Consider the following 20319-nt stretch of genomic DNA (forward strand, 5'->3'; position numbering starts at 1 on the left):
GAAAGCTGAGATTCGGATGTAGCGACGTGATCAGGAGCAGGGGGCCTAGGGAGGGACTGTAGTGCTGTAGAATCGATGCCTTAATCCAGCCCTGGTGCTGAGCAGAAGTAAATCTGAAGCCTTTTGCACACCTCCCTTTATGCTCAATAGAGCAAAGTAGGATAAGGTCAGTGTGTGGATGGAGAATGGATATGTCTGAAAAGATGTGGACTTCAATGCAACCCTCAGTATGTCAATGAAATGCTTAGCTATGTGCTCCTCTCTTTGGCTTTATTCTTACTTCTAGAGAGGAGTAAGTTAGCAGCGATGGTTTCATCAGTGCAGGACTGGATCCCACTGTGTTCCCCGTCCTGGTCATCACTTTTCAGATCTTGTCCTTTTAATTACAATACTCTGAACCTGCACTGTGTAAGATCAAGCCATGACACGGAAGGATCTTGGATGGAAAAAGCTATCCTGGAAACGTTTGGAGGACACCGTTGAAGACAGCAGTGAACTAATTTTAATGCAGAACCCAGGCAACTGCATAGTGATTCCAAATGTTTGACTGGAAAAGAAACATGGTATTTCTAGGATTCTGAAAAGCAAAAATGGTCAATGCACTGGACTGCAAGCACAGTTCAAAATCTAAGAAGTCATATACTTACTTTGGTTATGATGACAGTTAGCCTTGTCTGTGTTGCCTCCGGAGGGATTGAAATACCTTCTATCTGGTTCTGTTTTATTCCTCCCCTACATGCTGAGACATCCAGGAGCACCATGTCTAGGAAGGCATTATGGGGAGAAGAAGTTCAGTGGGGGACACAGTGTCATTCTGGCAGCCAGTCAGTAAGGTGTGGCAGCTAAATAACAGCCCTACCTTTGGGTCAGCATAGACAGCAATGTTCATATTGTCACTGAGTATGACCCCTTCAAACACAGAATCAGGGATTTGCACGAAGTGATACGCTGTATCAAAGTGTGGATGTCTGCAAACAGAAGTGCAACCATTGTAAGTTCTGTGTGCTGCATTACTTCTATCCCACAATGCACCAATGCACAAGTGCCATACACGTTCAAGATTCTGTGTATAGACAGTCTCTTCTAAATAGGTTGACCAGACAGCAAGTGTGAAAAATCGGGACGGGGGTGGGGGGTAATAGGAGCCTATATAAGAAAAAGACCCAAAAAACGGGACTGTCCCTTAAAATCAGGACATCTGGTCACCCTACTTGCAACTACTCAGTCAGAAAAAGATATGAATGCAAAGCAGTAGGCTGATGAAGAAAAACAGAATAGTGTCATACAGCTATTCTTTGGAAGCCATGAAGGACGCTTCAACTCAATGAGCCCAAATGCATGTCAAGGTAGTGAGCTACACAATATGCTTCAATGAAGACTAATTAGAGTAAGCTAAGTTTTCTTATTTAGAAATGCTGTAGGCTATGAATAGGGTCACTCTTTTTTTTAGCAGAAGTGAGCAAATAATCCATAATGAATAATTTATTCATTGAATTTTGCCTCTCGTTCTGTTTGTGAACTATTCCTGAGCTCATCATGAAATTCTTTGATTTATTTGTTCAAAATTATGCATGAATTTCTAAGCAAAGATTTTTCCTATATAAAGTGCTGCCAAGGAGACTTGTATGCTTGATATTCAAATTCCAACACTTGTGCTATATTGGTTACTTACATAAGTCACATATTATATCTCTTTCCTACATAAGATGATTATTGTATGTAGCTAACACAGTGTGAATTTCACAAATTTAGAATATTTCAATCAAATGTGCAATTCAGAATTCACTGTTGGTGAATATTCAAGCCTTTGAGATAAACAATGGATTTTTGCAAACATTCATGCCAGCAAAGCTCAGTGGGGCAGAAAGCCAACAGGAAAGGGTCACAAACATGCCTGAATTAAAATGTATTTGAAATTCCAGCAATATTTGTAGGCAAATTGTTCAGATATTAAATTTTCTATAACTTCCAGGCTTAGACTGCACTGAAGTGATTTTTGTAAGTTTCCCCATTTCATATAACTATTTACCAATTATCTGAGCCATGCAGTCCTCAGGTCAACAGTTTTAGAGCTAAAAAATCAAAGCTTTCCTCCTCTTCCATGGAGAAGGCAAGAATTTTCCTTTGCATGTTTTGGGACATATCAGATATTCTGAGTTAAGAGTTGTGCATTAAAATACCCTCTCATGCAGTTGATCAAGTGGAAGAACCAACACAAGAAGGAAGCTTCCTAGGCCCTCATCCTGCAAACAGTTATACACATCAATAATTTGTCTTAAATGCGACTAAGCGTGTGTAAAGTTACTGACATGGGCCAGTGTGCGCAGGATTGGGCCCTAAAACATCATCTTAAACCATTCCTGAATAGGCATTTTTGGGGACTGCTAAAATCAAATGTCATGCACAATGTGGAAGACTGTTTATTAACATCAGTTTCTGAAGTGGTACCACTGGAAAACTACATTAGATAGAATGGGATAAAGAGATTTTCACATAAGTCAGCAGCTGAAATAGTGATTGAAGGACATAGCCAGCTGATGTGTGATCAGAGGGTAATGTGAAATGAATTGGTGGCCTCAGACCAGGTCCCAGCAGAGAGAGATTCATCAGCACATAACTGGTAGGGCACTGGGGGGAGGGAGGGGCAGGGGGGGAACATTGAAATGTTGTAAGAGGAGTTTTCAAAGGTATGAAGACCAGTTAGGTGCCCCACTCCTATGGAAAGTCAATGGGAATTGGGCATCCAACTCCCATTTTTGCCTTTGAAAAGCTTCCATTTCAATTTTAATGAAAAATCTTTTTCGACTAGCTCTAATTGGCATGTTTGTTGGCAGCCTAGGTGGCAAGGCAAAATATTGTGTATGGATAATGAACTACCCATTGACCTCTGCAGAGAGCGGTACCTCTACAACAAGCTCTGAGGTATATTGGCTGGAAGTTCTGCCAAATTTTGCTTCGCTGCTGTACCTGTCCTGTCAGTAAACAGAGGGTGCCAGTCTCTGGAGCCTTACACCTTTCATGTGCACTACTGTAAATGCTCTTCCATATTCTTAAGCCAAATGTACCAAAATAAATAATCTAAAAATAAATCCATGCTGACCTGTAGATCTGCTATATATTGGAGCTGCAGGCGCAGCCTTGAGCACCACCTCTGGCTCTTTGTTTTCTCATTTCTTTTAAACCCTTTAGGTTTTGACCCTTTGCTTCATCTTCTCACTTTGCTGATTTTGGTCAAAAGTGGAATTTCAAGCAAAGGCTTTTCAAGGACCAGCAGGGGGCTGCAGAAGGATAAACTTTCTGCTTCTGAGAGTCATCCCGCTGCTCCTGTGGCTTGCTGTTTGCATTGATCATTCCCCCAGGAAACCACAATCACAGTGCTCTAATAGAATAAACTCCCCGCCTGCCTATCTTGCATTCCAGGGCTTGTTCCAGCTCTCACTGAAGTCAATGGCAGTGTTTCCGATTATTTCAATGAGAGCTAGATCAGGTCCCTAATAGAGAGCATCTATCCCTGTGATCGCTAAGAGCTGCTGTATAACATTGTGTAATGTTAATATTTATCACTGCTACAGTAAACATATCCCGCAATGCTGTTGAATGGAGGCATTTGATCCTTATTCCTATTATATAGAATTAATCTTTTTTTGGAAGGGAAGGATAAGAGACAACTAAAGAGAAGGGGGAAAGGGATAGTGAAAGGGTGCATTGTTTACATGGAAGCTGATGAGATGTGTTTTATTTAGTGCATTTTTTGAGTTGTAATATTTTAAATACCTGTTTACAGTTTCAATGTATTTGCATTTCCTTTCATTGTAAATTATAACAGGTGGCAGTGGGAGCAGAGAGCACCAGAATGGAGATTGGGACTGTGACAGGTTGGATCACAGAAACCCTCTTGGGAGCTGCCACCTAATGTGCCAAGACTACTTCTACCCCTGCTTTCCCTGCCAGCTCGGGACCCCAGCACCCTGTCTTGCTGAGCCAGACACGCCAGTCTGCTCCAACACAGACCCAGGGTCTGAATTACTTGCCCCAAAGCTGCAGACTTAACTGAAAGCAGCTCACAGATGCCCAACTCCCAATGGGATCTAAACCCAAATAAATCCGTTTTACCCTGTATAAAGCTTATATAGGGTAAACTCATAAATTGTTCGCCCTCTATAACACTGATAGAGAGATTTACACAGTTGTTTGCTCCCCCAGGTATTAATACATACTCTGAGTTAATTAATAAGTTAAAAGTGATTTTATTAAATACAGAAAGTAGGATTTAAGTGGTTCCAGGTAGTAACGGACAGAACAAAATAAGTCACCAAGCAAAATAAAATAAAACGCGCAAATCTATGTCTAATCAAACTGAATACAGATAAGATCCTCACCAGTTCCAGAATGCTCCCTTTTACAGATTAATCTCCTTTTAGCATGGGTCCAGCAATCACTCACACCCCTTGCACACTGTCCTTTGTTTCAGTTTCTTTCAAGTATCCTGGGGGGTGGAGAGGCTCTCTCTTTAGCCAGCTGAAGACAAAATGGAGGGGTCTCACAGGGGTTTAAATAGACTTTCTCTTGTGGGTGGAGACCCCCTCCTCACTTCTATGCAAAGTCCAGCTCCAAGATGGAGTTTAGGAGTCATCTGGGCAAGTCACATGTCCATGCATGACTCACAGTTTTTACAGGTAGCATCCATTGTTTACATGCTACCTTGAACGTCCTCAGGTAGACTTCTTATGTGGATTGGAGCATTCCAAGATCCATTGTCCTTTAAGTGTTTCTTGATTAGGTACTTAATTTCAACATTCCTTTCTCCAGGAACTGACTAAATGCTCTACTAAAGTTTTTTAGAAATCAAGCCAGTACACAGCCAACATTCATAACATTTGTAACTTTGAATACAAAAATGATACATGCATACAAATAGGATTAATATATTCAGTAGATCATAACCTTTACGGAGATATGTTACATGGCATATGTAGCATAAAACACATTCTAAGCATATTTCCATAAAACCTTATGGGAGGTACCGTCACAGGGCAGTAGAAAGCAAACAGAAAGAGAGTGAGTGTTTTGAGGCAGGAATTAGAGGCGTGACATCACTGGGCATGTAGAAAGAACTAAGGCAGGCTATTCCAGGCAAAGAGGCTTGGGGTGGGGAGGAAGGCATGGAGATGGGAATGTAACATGGATACAAAGGGATAGTTAAGTAGAAGGGAGTGTGCAACAGCATAGGGCACAAGAGAGAGAGTCTCAAGAGACAAGATTTAGGCTGAAGCGGAACAGATTAGCTCGTCAAAGGTGAGGCTGATGATGTAGAGGGAGACAGGAAGCTAGTGGAGGAGCTTGAGGAAGGATTGACATGGTTGGAGCAGCGGGGCAGGAAGATAAATGTAGCTGCAGTGTTTTGGATAGACTGGAGAAATTGTAGGCCATCTCTTTGAAACCAGAGAACCAAAGCCTGCATGCTCACATTTGTGCCTGCAGTTACCATGCCTGCATGTGCAAATTGAATGATTTTGCACGGCAGGAGATTTTTTGTTCATTCAATAACTCAAACAGCATTTGCATTTATACCATTTGTGCAGTCATGGCAGTTAACCATACAGCTGTAGACATGCAATTGTGCACATATATTATGCCTCTGCTTTTTAATATGTGGCCCTATATGACTAATGTTTGGCTTCTTTATCAATATGCTTCATTATCTGTAGACTTGGTAGAACAGTTGTTCAAAGCCTGCAAGATGACAGATTATAATAATACACTGGATCTTCAGTAGTGGTGATAATGATGTACTGCTGACTAATGATCTGAAGATGGCAGCATTGTGTGAGCTATCTCATTTTCTTACTTAACAAAGCAGAGACCTCTTAAAAGTTCTATATTGATATATTGTAGCTATTGCATATGGCAAATGTATCCCAACATCAGCTTTTCATTTAAAGGGTTTTTCTTAATGTGTAACATTGCCATAAATTAGTAGTAGGCAGACACACATTATATTTTGCCATCTGGTCACTTTAGATATGTTTGATTTAAATAAGTTACACAGAGAATACAGGCTTTCCAAAGACTGCTATTCTAACAAAAATCTGTTCTTTCAGCATGTGCATGCTCATAAAAGTTATTCCTTTTATAATAATAATCTTTTTGCAGTTCTATAGTACCTGCCATGCAGGGATCTCAAATAGCTTTACAAATAAATATGGGTTAATTACATCTCTAAACATCCCTGTCAGAAAGGAAAATATTATTATCCCCATTTTACAAATGGGGAAACTAATAGTGAGATCAAGGGCTAGATTCTGCACATTTGCCTGCGCCCAATGTATGATTTCAAGCTGCCTAATTTGTGTGAACAATTCAAATATTTATTTATATTACGGTAGCACCTGGAGACACCAGCAAAGGAGACTGTGCTTGGTGCTGTGCAAATACATAGTGAGAGACAGTCAATGCCCCAAAGAGCTTACAGTCTGGTGTTCATGTTGCCTATGGGCAGCTATATGTGAATCAATTGACTTAAATGAAATCTGCACAACAGTTTCAAGAGATGAGCCTGGGAACTTAAATTCATAACTCTGCTAAACACTAAAAATAATGGTCTTAATAAAGACACTAGATTTATGGCTTATTACAACACTCTGTAACCCACTAACCCCCCACCCCCCTTTTTGTCCTCTGAGGACAGGGGTGTTAACGGGCCACTTCACCTTGAATGGTCCCTTAGAACAGTGGTTCTAAAACTAGGGCCGCCGCTTGTGCAGGGAAAGTCCCTGGCGGGCCAAACCAGTTTGTTTACCTGCCGCGTCTGCAGGTTTGGCCGATCGTGGCTCCCACTGGCCGTGGTTTGCCGCTCCAGGCCAATGGGGGCTGCAGGAAGCGGCGTGGGCCGAGGGACGTGCTGGCCGCCCTTCCTGCAGCCCCCATTGGCCTGGAGTGGCGAACCGCGGCCAGTGGGAGCCATGATTGGCTGAACCTGTGGACGCGGCAGGTAAACAAACTGGCCCGGCCCACCAGGGGCTTTCCCTGAACAAGTGGCGGCCCTAGTTTGAGAACCACTGCCTTAGAATATGTGCTAGATACTTATGCTAAACTATCTGTTCAATCTTGTATTTAGCTGTGACACTCTGAGTACCTATCCTAGAACAGACGAAGAACTCTGTGTAGCTGGAAAGCTTCTCTCTCTCTCTCTCTCTCCCCAACAGAAGTTGGTCCAGTAACAGATATTACCTCACCCACCTTGTCTAAACAATTGACTTGGCATTCATCTACTAGTGCATGTTAGCTGCTTGTGCCTAACTTTGAAAATCTGTCCGCAACTGAGTTGCACAAGCCAAAGACAAAGCTGTAACCATGCTTTCTTTTTGTGATTTCCAGTGCCTCTTGGCTGTTACAGTGGTACCTGATAAATTCCCCTCTGAAGTCAATGGAAAGACTCTCATTGATTTTAGTGGGCTTTGATTCAGGCTATAGGTGCATGTTTTCATTCAATTCTACTTTATATTTTTGCATAGTGCTGTAGTAAACAAATTAGTGGTCCCTCCTCAACTTTTATATAAGAAAAAGAAAATAAAAGATTTGATATTAATGAGTAGCTAGGTAAATATTGGTATGGGAGAAACAGTTTGGAAAAAAACCAACCATGCATTTCATTTGGAATTTGACATTTCTGGAGCCAAATTCCATATGAAACTCTATCATTTCTGAAATGTTTGGTTAACTTTTAAAAACTATTTTTCATTTCTGAGTTCTATTAGCTACCAGAAGTAGAAGAGCAGAACTGCCGAGAGAAACAGGCAGTACAAAAACTCTTGTGAGTGATCCAGACTCAAGAGGTTCAGATAAGCTACAAATAAGTATTAAATTCTGGATTGTTTTTCTCAAGAGAACTTTGAGCTCCAAGTACTTCCTTTATACAAATGCTGAATTTGGTCTAGTGTAAAATAAAGCAGTAGTGCATAATTACAAATATGAATGAAGTATTTCCATGGGTACTGGTAACCAGATTCCCAAAACCTTTATGTGTGGATATAGTTATTTACTACTCTAATTTGATGTGGATGCTTTATTTGGGGTGAGCAACAATATTTCCTTATTTTTACATGCTGATATATAAAGAAAAAGTCCTAATGTGTAATATCAAAAGCAAACAGACAACTTGTTAGGAGCAGAAGTGATTTGTCTTTTCTTTTCCAGTTAAGAGATATTGAAATATCTGTGTTTCCCAAAGGTTTCTGTAATATTTAACATAGTTTTATATAGTTAATGCAAATTAGATGTAGTTATTCTTATGCTAATATTTTTCACAGTTTCTCATCAGTAATATTGTTCAGACTACTAAATGCCCTTCTAGTTTTATGGGTTGAACACCGCAATGAACAATTGGAATGGATTGGTCCATTGAGCTTACTGGAGTGGCTGTAATTGTCTAATTTAGGAAGCAAGTGACATTTTTCTTCACTTATGGAAAAGTTAGTAAAATCTTATGAGGGCTAAGGAATTCAGGAACGTGCTTAAGCACATTTCCAGCTTTAATCCCTTCAGTCCTATTGAAGTCAATGGGTCTTAAGCATTTACTTACAATTAAGAATATGCTTAAATGGTGTCCTGAACTAGGACCCAAGGTTAAAATTTTCAGAGGTATTTAGGTGCCTAAAGAAGCAGACGTGCCCACTGGGATTTTCAAAAGTGCCCAACCAGATTAGGTGCCAAACTCCCATTGAAATCAGTAGGATTTAGGCACTTAAATAACTTTAAAAATCTAGACCTAAATGTCTTTAGGCATTTTTGAAAAGCCCACTCAGTGCCAATTTGTATCTTTAGGCACCTATATACCTTTAAAATCTGGCCCTCGGTGACTATGGGAAACCAGAAAAAAAGCAAAATCTTGCTGGTTTTTCCCTGTGTGTGCTATTTTTTTATACAGCTCTACTTTACTGCTAACATGACATTTAAAGTACGTAACAGTAGGTGTCTTTGATCTGAACTTATTTAAAAAACATGAAAATCTAAGGAAATGGGGCACTCAAGTGAAAATGGTACTGATTGGTGCTACTAAAGTGCTTGTCTACAGCTTCGCTATGTATATCTGTGTATGTATCTATTTTCACAGTGCTATTTTTTTACTATCGAATTTGGCCTTTGCAAGCAAGAGGGACAGCTACGTGCTTACGGGGCAGGACTCCTGTCTTCTATTGGCGAATTAAAGGTATGTGAGTGAATGTACCCTGCAGGCTGAAATACGTTTTTTAGAATGATGGAAAATTATAAACGAAGTGTGAATATTTTTACTTTAAAAAAACTGTCAGGTATTTTAGATTGAAGGTTTACTCCCAAAATTCAGCAGGCATTTGGCGTGTGAAACAAGTTGATAAGGACTGATGTGCTAGAACTGCCAGAAGTTGCAAAGCACTTTTTTGTTGTTGCTTGTTTGCTTGCTTGCTTTTAAAGTTTTGGTAACCAATGAGACACATGAATTTACTGCTAGTGAAGACATATTAATCCCTTTCTATTTATTGAGTAGGAGATTTCTTACATCACAGCTTCTGGGACCCTTAAGTTAAAAAAACACGTTTATTTGAATATGTAAAAAAAAATGTTTGCATAATATGGCAATATAAGGCCAAATCCTGCTTGCCCTATTTAAGTGAGTAATCCTGTGTACTGCAGTGGGGTTACTCTTCTGAGTAAAGTGAGTAGTGTTCAGACCACAATCTAGAAATAGTAAGGCCCTGATTTAGGAAAACATTTAAGCACGTGCTTATATCCCTCCTTGTTCAGGAAACCATGTAAGCACATGCTTAACTTTACGTATATGCTTAAATGACCTTCCTGAATAGGGCCCCAATCCTTCAGAAACAAAGGTATTTAAATTTACATATTGTGAGTAGTTCCACTGAAGTCAATTGGACTCTGTGTAAATTTAAGCATGTGGGTTCAATAAGTATTCACAGGATCACAGCAGAGCTGGTCAAAATGTTGAAAATAAAAAAAAATAAAAAAACAGGACAAATTTGCAAAATATTTGCCACATTTTTTTCTGTGTTTTCAACCAGCTCTAGTCAGGCACGGCCATGCTCTTCTGTACTGGGGCCTAGAAATGCTATTAGTGCTTTTATTAATAACTCGGTCTCTCTACTTTTTTGCCGATTCTGTATATTTAAATGTCCTAGCTGGAACTAGTTAGACTCATTACGTTCCTTATGTGAATAAGATGATGATGAGCAGTAAAAAAATAATATGAAAAAAGGGATAAGGAAAAAAATATTGATACTTTTATCATTGTTCTGAATACAATACAGGCTTTCAGTACAATCGCAATTTTACTCCTCACTGTATCAGAATAGTAGTATTTTACAGGGTTAAGGCTCAATCCATTAAAGTGCAGAGCACCTATGTCTCCCATCCCTTTGGTCCAACACCTTTGAGAATTGAGTCCTAAAAATCTATACAAGGTCCCATGGAAAAGCAGGCCCTTACTTTAAAATAACAGTCACTTATCACATGATTTGCAAATATAAGCACATATGTGCAACCATGTGGATAGTCAAGAACATTATAAACCTTATGCTGTCCATAAATGAACAGATTATTCTTATCAAATAAACTGAAATGCATATTTCATCACAAAACAATAATCTTAACTCTGACCCCAAATAAGTATTATTTGTTCAGCAGTAATCTCAAAATATGAACGCTCAACCCTCTCCAAAGCAACAATAAAAATGATGTATATGCATATAAATGACATCTATTGATCAGCTTCAAAGGTTAGTCTGCATGCCGTAATAATTTTGCCATAAATCAAATACTTTTCCTATTATGCTACATATGCAACAATATTTATATATCTCTAGCAATAGCAGAGGGGGACTAATTTGCAGCATGAGTCAAGTCACCAGGATTTGGCCTCTGTAAGGTGACTTGTTGGCACTCATTCCACAGAACATGTAAACATGAATTATTGTACAATCAATACACCGCCTAGTGTGGCCTTATTATGCAATGCTATCACTTCCAGCTGATTGGATCCATTCACTGCTCAACCCATCAGGCCCTCTTATTTCACCATGTATGTCAGTTTGGTTCCAGGGTTACATAATTTAATGTTATGTCAGTGAACATTTTATTAACTTGATTTATTAATGAACATTGTATATGAGAAAAAAATGGGGAACTTTTCTTTGAATAATTAAACTGTAAAAGTATTACATAAAATAAGTGCAGGAGAACAGCTCTGCAATGATACCTCTTATCAGAAAAGGATAAATGGATAATATTTTCAAAAGTGCCTAAGGGCCAGATTTGCAAACATATTTAGAATTATAGAATCAGAGAAATGTACGACTGGAAGAAACTTCGAGAAGTCATCAAGTCCAACCTCTGCGCTGAAGCAGGACCAAGTAAATGTAGACCATCCCTGACAGGTGTTCTTAAAAACCTCTAATGATGGGAATTCCACAACATCCCTTGGAAGACTATTCCAGAGCTTAACTACCTTTATAAGGAATTTTTTTCCTAATTTCTAAATTTCTTGCTGCAGATTAAGCTCATTACTTCTTGTCCTACCTCGAGTGGACATGAAGAACAATAGCTCACTGTACTATTTATAATACTCCTTCACATATTTGAAGACTGTTATCAGTCGTCTTTTCTCAAGCTTAAACATGTCCAGTTTTTTTTAACCTTTCTGTATACATCAGGTTGGCCAAACCTTTTATCAATTTTTGTGGCTGTCCTCTGGACTCTGTCAGATTTGTCCACATCTTTCCTTAAGTGTGATGCCCAGAATTGGACACAGTACTCCAGCTGAGGCTTCACCCCTGCCAAGTAGAGTGGGACAATTACCTCCCATGTCATATATATGGACACTCCTGTTAATACACCGCGGAATAATATTAGCCTGTTTTGCAACTGCCTCACATTGCTGACTCATATGCAATTTATGATCCAACTCCCAGATCATTTTTAGCAGTTCTTCCGACTAGTCAGTTATTGCCCATTTTGTTGTTGTGCATTTGATTTTTCCTTCCTAAATTAAGTACTTTGCGCTTGTCTTTATTGAATTACATCTTGTTGATTTCAAACCAATTCTCCAGTTTGTCAATGTCATTTTGAGTTCTAATCCTGTCCTCCAAAGTGCTTTCAACCTCTCCCAGCTTGGTGTCATCTCCAAATTTATAAGCATACTCTCCACTCCATTATCCAAGTCATTAATGAAAATATTGAATAGTATAGGCTGCAGCACTGAACCCTGCAGGACCCTGCTAGATATGCCCTCACACTTTGACAGCAAACCATTGATATCTACTCTTGGAGTATGGTCTTTCAACCAGTTTTGAACCCACTTTATAATAATTTCATCTAGACCACATTTCCCTAGTTTGCTTGTGAGAATGTCATGTGGGACTGTGTCAAAAGTCTTACTAAAATCAAAATATATCACATCTACTGCCTCCCCCCATCTTCTAGGCCAGTGCTCCTTTCAAAGAAGGAAATTAAATTGGTTTGGCATTATTCTTGACAAATCCATGCTCACTATTTTTTATAACTCTATTATCGTCTAGGTGCTTACAAATTGATTTAGGTGTCTAAAGATACAGATAGGCACCTAGTGGGATTTTCAGAAGTGCCTAAGTGAGTTAGGTATGTAAATACCACTATCAATGGGAGTTAGGCACCTAACCTGCTTTGGTGCTTTTGATACTCGCACTAGGTGCTTATCTGTAGCTTTAGGCACCTAAATACCTTTGTAAATCTGGCCTATAGGCATGTTTGAAAATAGGTCTTAGTCACCTATGTCACTTAAGTGTTTTTGAAAATTGTATCCACTACCTCATTCCCAGTTATATCACCAAATTGCATCAGCGCTGACATCCCTCTCAGCTATGGCACACCTATATACAAATAAATCTAGATCTCAAGTATATTTCTGAATAGTAAATATACGTATTTAATGGTCTTGTTTATAAGTATTTTAAAAGCTGGAAAAGTGTCAGGCAACACAAACTGTGAATAGTGAATTTGCTGGGTAATATTTTGGCATATATTCAAGCTCAACCAAACCTCATTATCTCTCTTTTTCTGTCTGACATGGCTCTTCTCTAGAAAATTGGTCAATGGCTTCAGCAGTGAGAAACTAAAAATCAGGGGAATGTAGGTACAAAGCAGCTTTTTTCCCCCAAAGATTTTTTCAATATTTAGAACTAGTCTGAATATCAGACACAACAAAATGCAGAAGAAAATGTGAAAAGGTGAAAAAATGCATTAAGCAGAAAATACAGAAAGCTCATACATGCAGACACACACAAAGGAGAAAGAGAGGATTAAAAGCTAAAACCAGTGTGGGAAAGGAACCAAAATTGTGAGTAGTTATAAAATGTTCAGCCCTAATAAAGTCAGGTTAACTCTAGATAAAGCTATTACACAATATACATTTGTGGTTTAGAAATCAGACTGAATACACAATTCAGTAAACACACTATTTCTACGAAGTAGTTATGATTCTAAAAAAGGCAGATCAAATGTGTTTAAAAAATATGTTGTCCATTCATTTAATATTATATTCTTGAGCCCTTTCATTAAGGGTCTGAATCAAAGAACTCTGATGTCAGTGGAAGTCTTCCCACTGACTTCATTGGACTGTACACCTAGTCTACTGTGCCACATTGCTGTATCTAATGGAGAAGCAGATTTCCAGTCCTGTAGTATGATACCTTTTTCAGTCAAAGATGCTCACAATAAAACATCTGATTATGAATAGATAAAACTAGTATGTCCCTGATTGTAACCTAAAAACTAAGAGCAGTGGATTTGACTACAACACTTTTTTTGTTGAGGGTGGAGATAATGGCTAAAACAACACCTGGATGTCCAGTACACATTTTACTACCTCTTACCACTACAGCATTTTTCTATTTGTCTAAACAATATATAAAATTCTATTGGTATCATAAAAAAGTTCTGGGAACATCAGCACACAATTTGGAAATGGCCCATTTGCAGATCAGCAGAAAAACATTTAGGAGCATGTTTTTCCTGGACTCTCTCATGTTCCCCCACAGAATAACAAGACAATAAAATCAAAATAGGGATGCGGATAATTTCTTCTCACCCAAGGGTCTGATTCTGGCCCACAGAGAGTACAGCATTTATAACCCATCTCAAGTTTCTCCTCTTGCTATTGGAAGGTTTTTTGCCTGTGTTTTTGTAAACCTTAATAAGTGTGTGTTAAATGATTACAACCAAGTCTTTACACTCAAATGAGCAAGCATACAACAAAACTCATTTTTAATATGGCAATGATAGGTTGTCTCTCCCACCCTTTGCTAGCAGGGCTGGAAATGCTGTGGAGGTATTATGCTTGTTCCGAGCAAAAAGGAGCATATCCTATCACTCTTGAGCAGCCCTGTTGTCAAATACTGCTACCTTTTATAGGTATCAGCAAGGATTGAACTTGGAACCCATTGCTCCATAAAATACCAACTCTCCCAGCTTGAGCTAATGGAAAATCCCCATTGACTGTACTAGAGCAACAGTTTATTTCCTGGGTGAATAAGCCTCTAGAGGTGGCTGCTACCACAAGCCCTTGAGATGGCGTGTCATTCCATTCAACTGCAGGCTGTGGTACACATACATATTAGCAATTACATTCCATGAAGACAGATAAAGGAAGAGGATGAGGGTAGGGAAATATGTACTAGATACTTACACATCTTGGTTGACTGAAAACATATGGGCAAACAACATATGCAAAGCAAATGGTGGGTAGCCAATATAACTGCACATGTTGTGGGTTTTTTTTACTGCTTACAACATTACATAAATAGCTAATGTCCATAAAGAAACCAGGATGTGACATTCTGATTACACCTCCAAATAAAATGGTCCGGACTCACCAATTTAATAGTTTTTCTGCTCTGAGATTCTGCACTCCCTACTGAGCACATCCCTGAGCACTCCCTACAGAACGTTCGCTGAGTGCATGAGCATACAGAACATTCCCTACAGAGCAAGCAGACTTTGACATTCATAGCGCTAGGATCCACCTGAAAAATTAACCAGATGTCCCACAACCTTTCTGATGTTCTTGTTGTTCCACTTTGCTTTAAGACAGCATAGGGAGGGGCCCAGGAGGTCTGGCTGTGGGCTCTCTGTCAAGCTCTGCCACTGCCAATTTCAGAATTTGCATACTCCATTGTTCACAGTGCATTTTATGGGTACATTGCTTCAGAATTAAAAAATGTAGGGCCAAATCCACAAAAGGACTTTGGTGGCTAACTGCCACTTTAGGTGCCTAACTCCAACATTTAGGAACCACTGAGATCCTCAAAACCCTAACTCAGCTGCTGCCTAACCCTTCAGGTACCTAAAGTCCCTTGATGATTATATTGCCACTGTAAAAGTACCCTAAGCACCCATGTTTGGTATGCACACAGCTGCCTCAGTCTTGACCTTGCCCCAGAGCTCAGTGCCTTTCACACGTCTAAACCCCAAATTAGGTGTTGCCCCACCTATATTGCCTGTCAGACCCAATGTAGTAGGTGTGCTCAGAGCATGCCTAACTCCACACAAAACATCTGGGAAGAGAAGGAAAAGAAGAAAGCAGCCTACTTCATAACAGTTATCCCAGTGGTTAGAGCTGGGACATGGGAGACCCTATTTCAATTCCCCCATCTGCCTGGTAAGGAGAAGGGATTTGAACATGGGTTTTCTCTCTCTCAGGTAAGTGCCCTAACTACTGGACTAGACTAGAGTCATTCTCTGGACTACTGGACTAGAGTCATTCTCGCTTGCTCTTTGGCCCAATGAATACAGAAATACAGAGTAGCTCAGCTTCACCAGGAAAGACTGTGAAAGACCCACTCCAGAATCTCCCAGTGCTTAAGACACTCACTTGCAAGTGGGTGACTTATCTACAGATCCCAGCTCCCCAGCTCCTGAACCTGGGCCACCTGCATCCCGGGTGAGTGTCTTAACCATGGGGCTATAGGCTGCCATGGCCATTTTGTGTGTAGATAGTCATGTCCCGCTGCAGAAGCCTGGTTCCAGGAGAGAGTTCACGGCTGTGAGACCCAGCTGAAAACAGGGCCTCCCTCAAGCCTGGATTTAGGCACCAAACTCCCTGAGAGGGGCAGGGCTTAGGACCCACCCCTCTCCTTGGCAGCTGCATCTGCTATTGGCTAGCTTAGCCAGCTCCCCACCTAGTGCTCTGGCTTTTGTGGATTCCATTCTTAGGCACCTCTCTCTCCTCATGGCTTGTACAAGAAGCCTAGGCACCTAACTAATGGGTTGTGGATTCCATTGGCTGGCAAAGTTCCTAAAAGTTAGGCACTGCAACACTGAGCATTGCAGTGTCTAAAGTCCCTTTATGGATTTAGCCCTGGTCTACACTGGGGGCTGGGAGGGTTTGATCTAAGTTACGCAACTTCAGCTACGTGAATAACATAGCTGAAGTCGACGTACTTAGATCGACGTACCGTGGAGTCTTCACCGTGGTAAGTTGACTGCTGCCGCTCCCCCGTCGACTCTGCCTGTGCCTCTCGCCAAGCTGGAGTACAGGAGTCGACGGGAGAGTGCTCGGGGATCAATTTATCACGTCTAGACTAGATGCGATAAATCGATCCCTGCTGGATCGATCGCTGCCCACCAATCCGGCCGGTAGTGAAGACATACCCTTAGACAATTGTGGCACCAGGGCCCAAAAGAAAATGTGACAAACCTGCTGGTACAATTGCTAATGCCACTTTAAAGGTAGAGGGTATCCAAAGGGATCTGCAAGGGAGGCATGGCTTGCCAGGTGCAGGCAGGGCCACCCAGAGGATTCAGGGGGCCTGGGGTCTTCAGCGGCAGGTCCCGGAGCGAGTGAAGGACCCACCACCGAATTGCTGCCAAAAACTCTCGTGGGGGGCCCTGAAAACTCTCGTGGGGGCCCCTGCGGGGTCCTGGGCCTGGGGCAAATTGCCCCACTTGCCCCCCCTCTGGGCGGCCCGGGGTGCAGGAAGGGTTCAGACTATTCAAGGAATGTCAAGTGGTATTGGAATGCAGTTATCGTTTAAAATGGGTACTGGCTAAGGCAGATCAGTTAGGTCAACATGGTCCTTTTTATCGGTTTATGTTGTATTTAAATTTATGGCTATCCATAAATATACATGCACATATTCTACCTGAATAATTGAATTAGCATGTGCTTAGTGTTGTGATACTCTGAAGAGTCTGTTTAAAAAAAAAAAAAAAAAAAGAGGAACCTTTGTACTCAGTAGACCTGTTCCCTGTGTGTAATTTATCTGTCTAAGGTTTATGTATAACATCTTTCAATGCAGATAGATAGATCAAGGACTTGCACTACTGAAAACAAATGCACTTGCCTTCAGTTCTGGTACCTCAATGCAGAGCACTGAGAATAAATATACTTGTCCTTAGTCCTCTAAGGTATAAGACAGATACAGGAGCTAGCAGAGGTATTGTAAATAAAAAGTGAAGGAGTGGAAGGTGAACTGCCTCAAAATTTTGCAATAGCTAGTTCTCAGCATTGAAATCCAGAGTCTTTGTTCCTAGTGGCCACGTGTCAATCATGTGAGGAGGAACACTGCTCTAATAGCTATTCTCCAAGTAATCACACTTGTTTTCCTTGTCTTTCTAATGTCTGTTTGGTACATAAATATGCCTGTTTCTTCTTGTTTCCATGCAATATTTATTTGGTGCATTATTGCTCAAGTGTACTTGGTAGAAAGGTAATGTATTTCATCAGTACACACTAAGTGAACATTATGTAATGGTCTTCAGATATATAGCTCCAGTCTTAAACTCATTGTAATGAAAATGGCATGCACATATGGCCTGAAAATGGATGGCACAGATTATGTGAATGATTTAGTCAGACTCTATTTACCTGCAGATGTAATGAACAATTCTGCCATTTAAGAGAGATTTTTGGGATACAGATGAGTGTAGTTGTATAGGTTATTTTTCTGGAATACATATTTTATTACTTTCTCCTCTTCCAGCTGAAGATTGTCGTTTCTATACTTATGGGGTAGATACATATCTGAACTGCCCTTGATTATTTAAAGTAATAACTTTGGGTGGAAAAAAAGACAGTAGCTAATAGATTGAATTATTTTGTTCATGATGAAAGATCCATTGTGTGTAGAACATGAGAGATTAGCTATTGACTGGGAGTGTACAATAACCGTGATATAAAAGCTGGGTGTATACAGAAAACACTGCTTAGGCATTCAGGGGTCTCATAACACAGTTTAACAGATTGTGTTGTGTATTTTGCAGCATGCTTTGTCTGACAAGGCCAGTGTGAGAACATTTGATCCAAAGACTACTTGCTTGCAAGAATGCCTTATCACCACTTTTCAGGAAGCTTACTTTGTCTCAGAAAGTTTTGAAGAAGCCAAAGAAAAGATGAGGTAAATTATTTCCCTTGACTCTTAAAAACGAAATCTTATTTTCCCTTCTCTGGATGTGGCAGAAATAGGTGTTAATTTTCTTTTTCTTTCAGGGACTTTGCAAAATCAATCAATCGTCCCTTTTCAGTGTATTTCAACCCATACACGCAAAGCATTGAAATTCTGAAAGACACCAGAAGTATAGAAAACGTTGTCCAGGACCTTCGGAGTGATCTGAACACGGTGTGTGATGCTTTAAGCAAAATGAACAGATATTTGGGCATTTGATGTCTGTGGCACTGCAGCTTTGCTGTCCACTGCTTCTTCTATGGCTATGCTAGCAACATCATGTGCTCCAGTTTTAGAGCCATCCATCTTCCCTCTGCAGCTTGGTCAGTGACTTGCATCATTGTGTAGCTCTAATTGTAACTTGCAGACGAAACAAGGCGATGCTAACTTGAAAACTCAACAAGAAATGTGGTGGCATATAACCAGCAATTCCATAAGAGAATGTCATGTACAAATACACTATTAAAAGCTTACCTGGCAATGATTTTGTTTACTTAAAGAGACTGTTCACTTAAAAGCAACATATAAGAAATGGCTTATGATTTCATTAGGAGTCTAAACACACAGATTAGTTTTTACAACCTCTTGTCCGTGTTAGACTCTGAAAAAACATTTTCCAAGTTTTCTTTTTCCCTTGTATGGATCCATATTTCTCTCTCTACTGGTGAGGACAACTTTTCCTTTTATGCCTCTGTAGTTGAGTGTCTCCTGTGTCTGAACAATAGAATTTATATAATACTGAGAAGGGAGGGAAGGACATACATTGTTGTTAAAAGAGCTTTTGAGTTGTATTTGCTGAATAATTGCAAACAATTTACAACTTTTGACAATTCAAATAGGAGGATATTTTTACTTAACACCTGCTGCTACTTGTGGATGCCACAGAAATACCAACTGACCTGTGACATAATTCCAAAAATCCTTCCCTTGAAAAGTGGAAATAATAGTGAGGATCCTGATATCACTCCATGTAGTTAGGTGTCAATGTAAAACCTTCTGTGATTACTATGTGCCTTCTGCATTCCCCTATTCAGAAATATTTTCAGAGGGATTTAATATTTCTATGATTCTGTGTTATTAAGTGGCACTCATTTTATGTTGAAATTACTAGCAACATTTAGAGCATCTGCAAAGCTATTTTAAACACGTATTGAAACCACTCTCTCAGCTGAAATATCTATGCAGATGCTCTAAATGTTGCTAGCAATTTCAACATAAAATGAGTGCCACTTGATAACACAGAATCATAAAAATGTAGGGCTGGAAGGGACCTTGAAAGGTCATCAAGTCCAGCCTCCTGTGCTGAGGCAGGACCAAATATACCTAGACCAGGTGTTTCTCTAACCTGTTCTTAATAACCTCTATGATGGAGATTCCACAACCTCTCTTGGAAGACTATTCCAATTCTTAGCTAGCCTTATAATGAGAACATTTTCCTAATAACCTGCAGCAAGGGACATTTAGGCTAGCTAAGCCAAGTACTTCTTCTCCTACCTTCAGTGGAAATTGATCATTGTCCTCTTTATAACAGCCCTTAACAAATTTGAGGTTTCAAAATTTCTTTTTGATGAGACCTTTTGAAATTATTTTGGAAAAACATGATAAGAGCAACCAACTGCACAATAGCCTGTGAGAAACCCAGGTTCCAGTCTCTGCTCCATACTCATCTGGGATGTGAGACCCAGGTACAACCCCCTGCTCTGCCTGATATGGAGTGGGGACTTGGTCTCCCACATCCCCGATGAGTGTCCTAACTATGGGGCTATTGGCTATTCTGCTCTCTCTCTCTCTCCCTCCACCCCCATCCTGGACCTGAGAAATCATCCTGACAAAAATTTCATTGAAACAATTA

At 40.1% G+C, this 20319-nt stretch overlaps 1 protein-coding gene across 1 annotated transcript in view; it reads left to right on the forward strand.

The window, feature by feature from the left end:
* The window catches only part of TPH2 (tryptophan hydroxylase 2), a 72147-nt gene extending 53461 nt beyond the window's left edge, over window positions 1–18686 (forward strand). The window contains exons 9-11 of the mRNA XM_065409335.1: window positions 9113–9208; window positions 18286–18419; window positions 18512–18686. Coding sequence (XP_065265407.1) covers window positions 9113–9208; window positions 18286–18419; window positions 18512–18686 — 405 coding nt within the window. The remainder of the gene's footprint in view (window positions 1–9112; window positions 9209–18285; window positions 18420–18511) is intronic.
* Window positions 18687–20319: the final 1633 nt, after the last annotated feature.

The sequence above is a fragment of the Emys orbicularis genome, chromosome 1 (genome assembly GCF_028017835.1).
Source record: "Emys orbicularis isolate rEmyOrb1 chromosome 1, rEmyOrb1.hap1, whole genome shotgun sequence".
Taxonomy (NCBI): Eukaryota; Metazoa; Chordata; order Testudines; family Emydidae; genus Emys; species Emys orbicularis.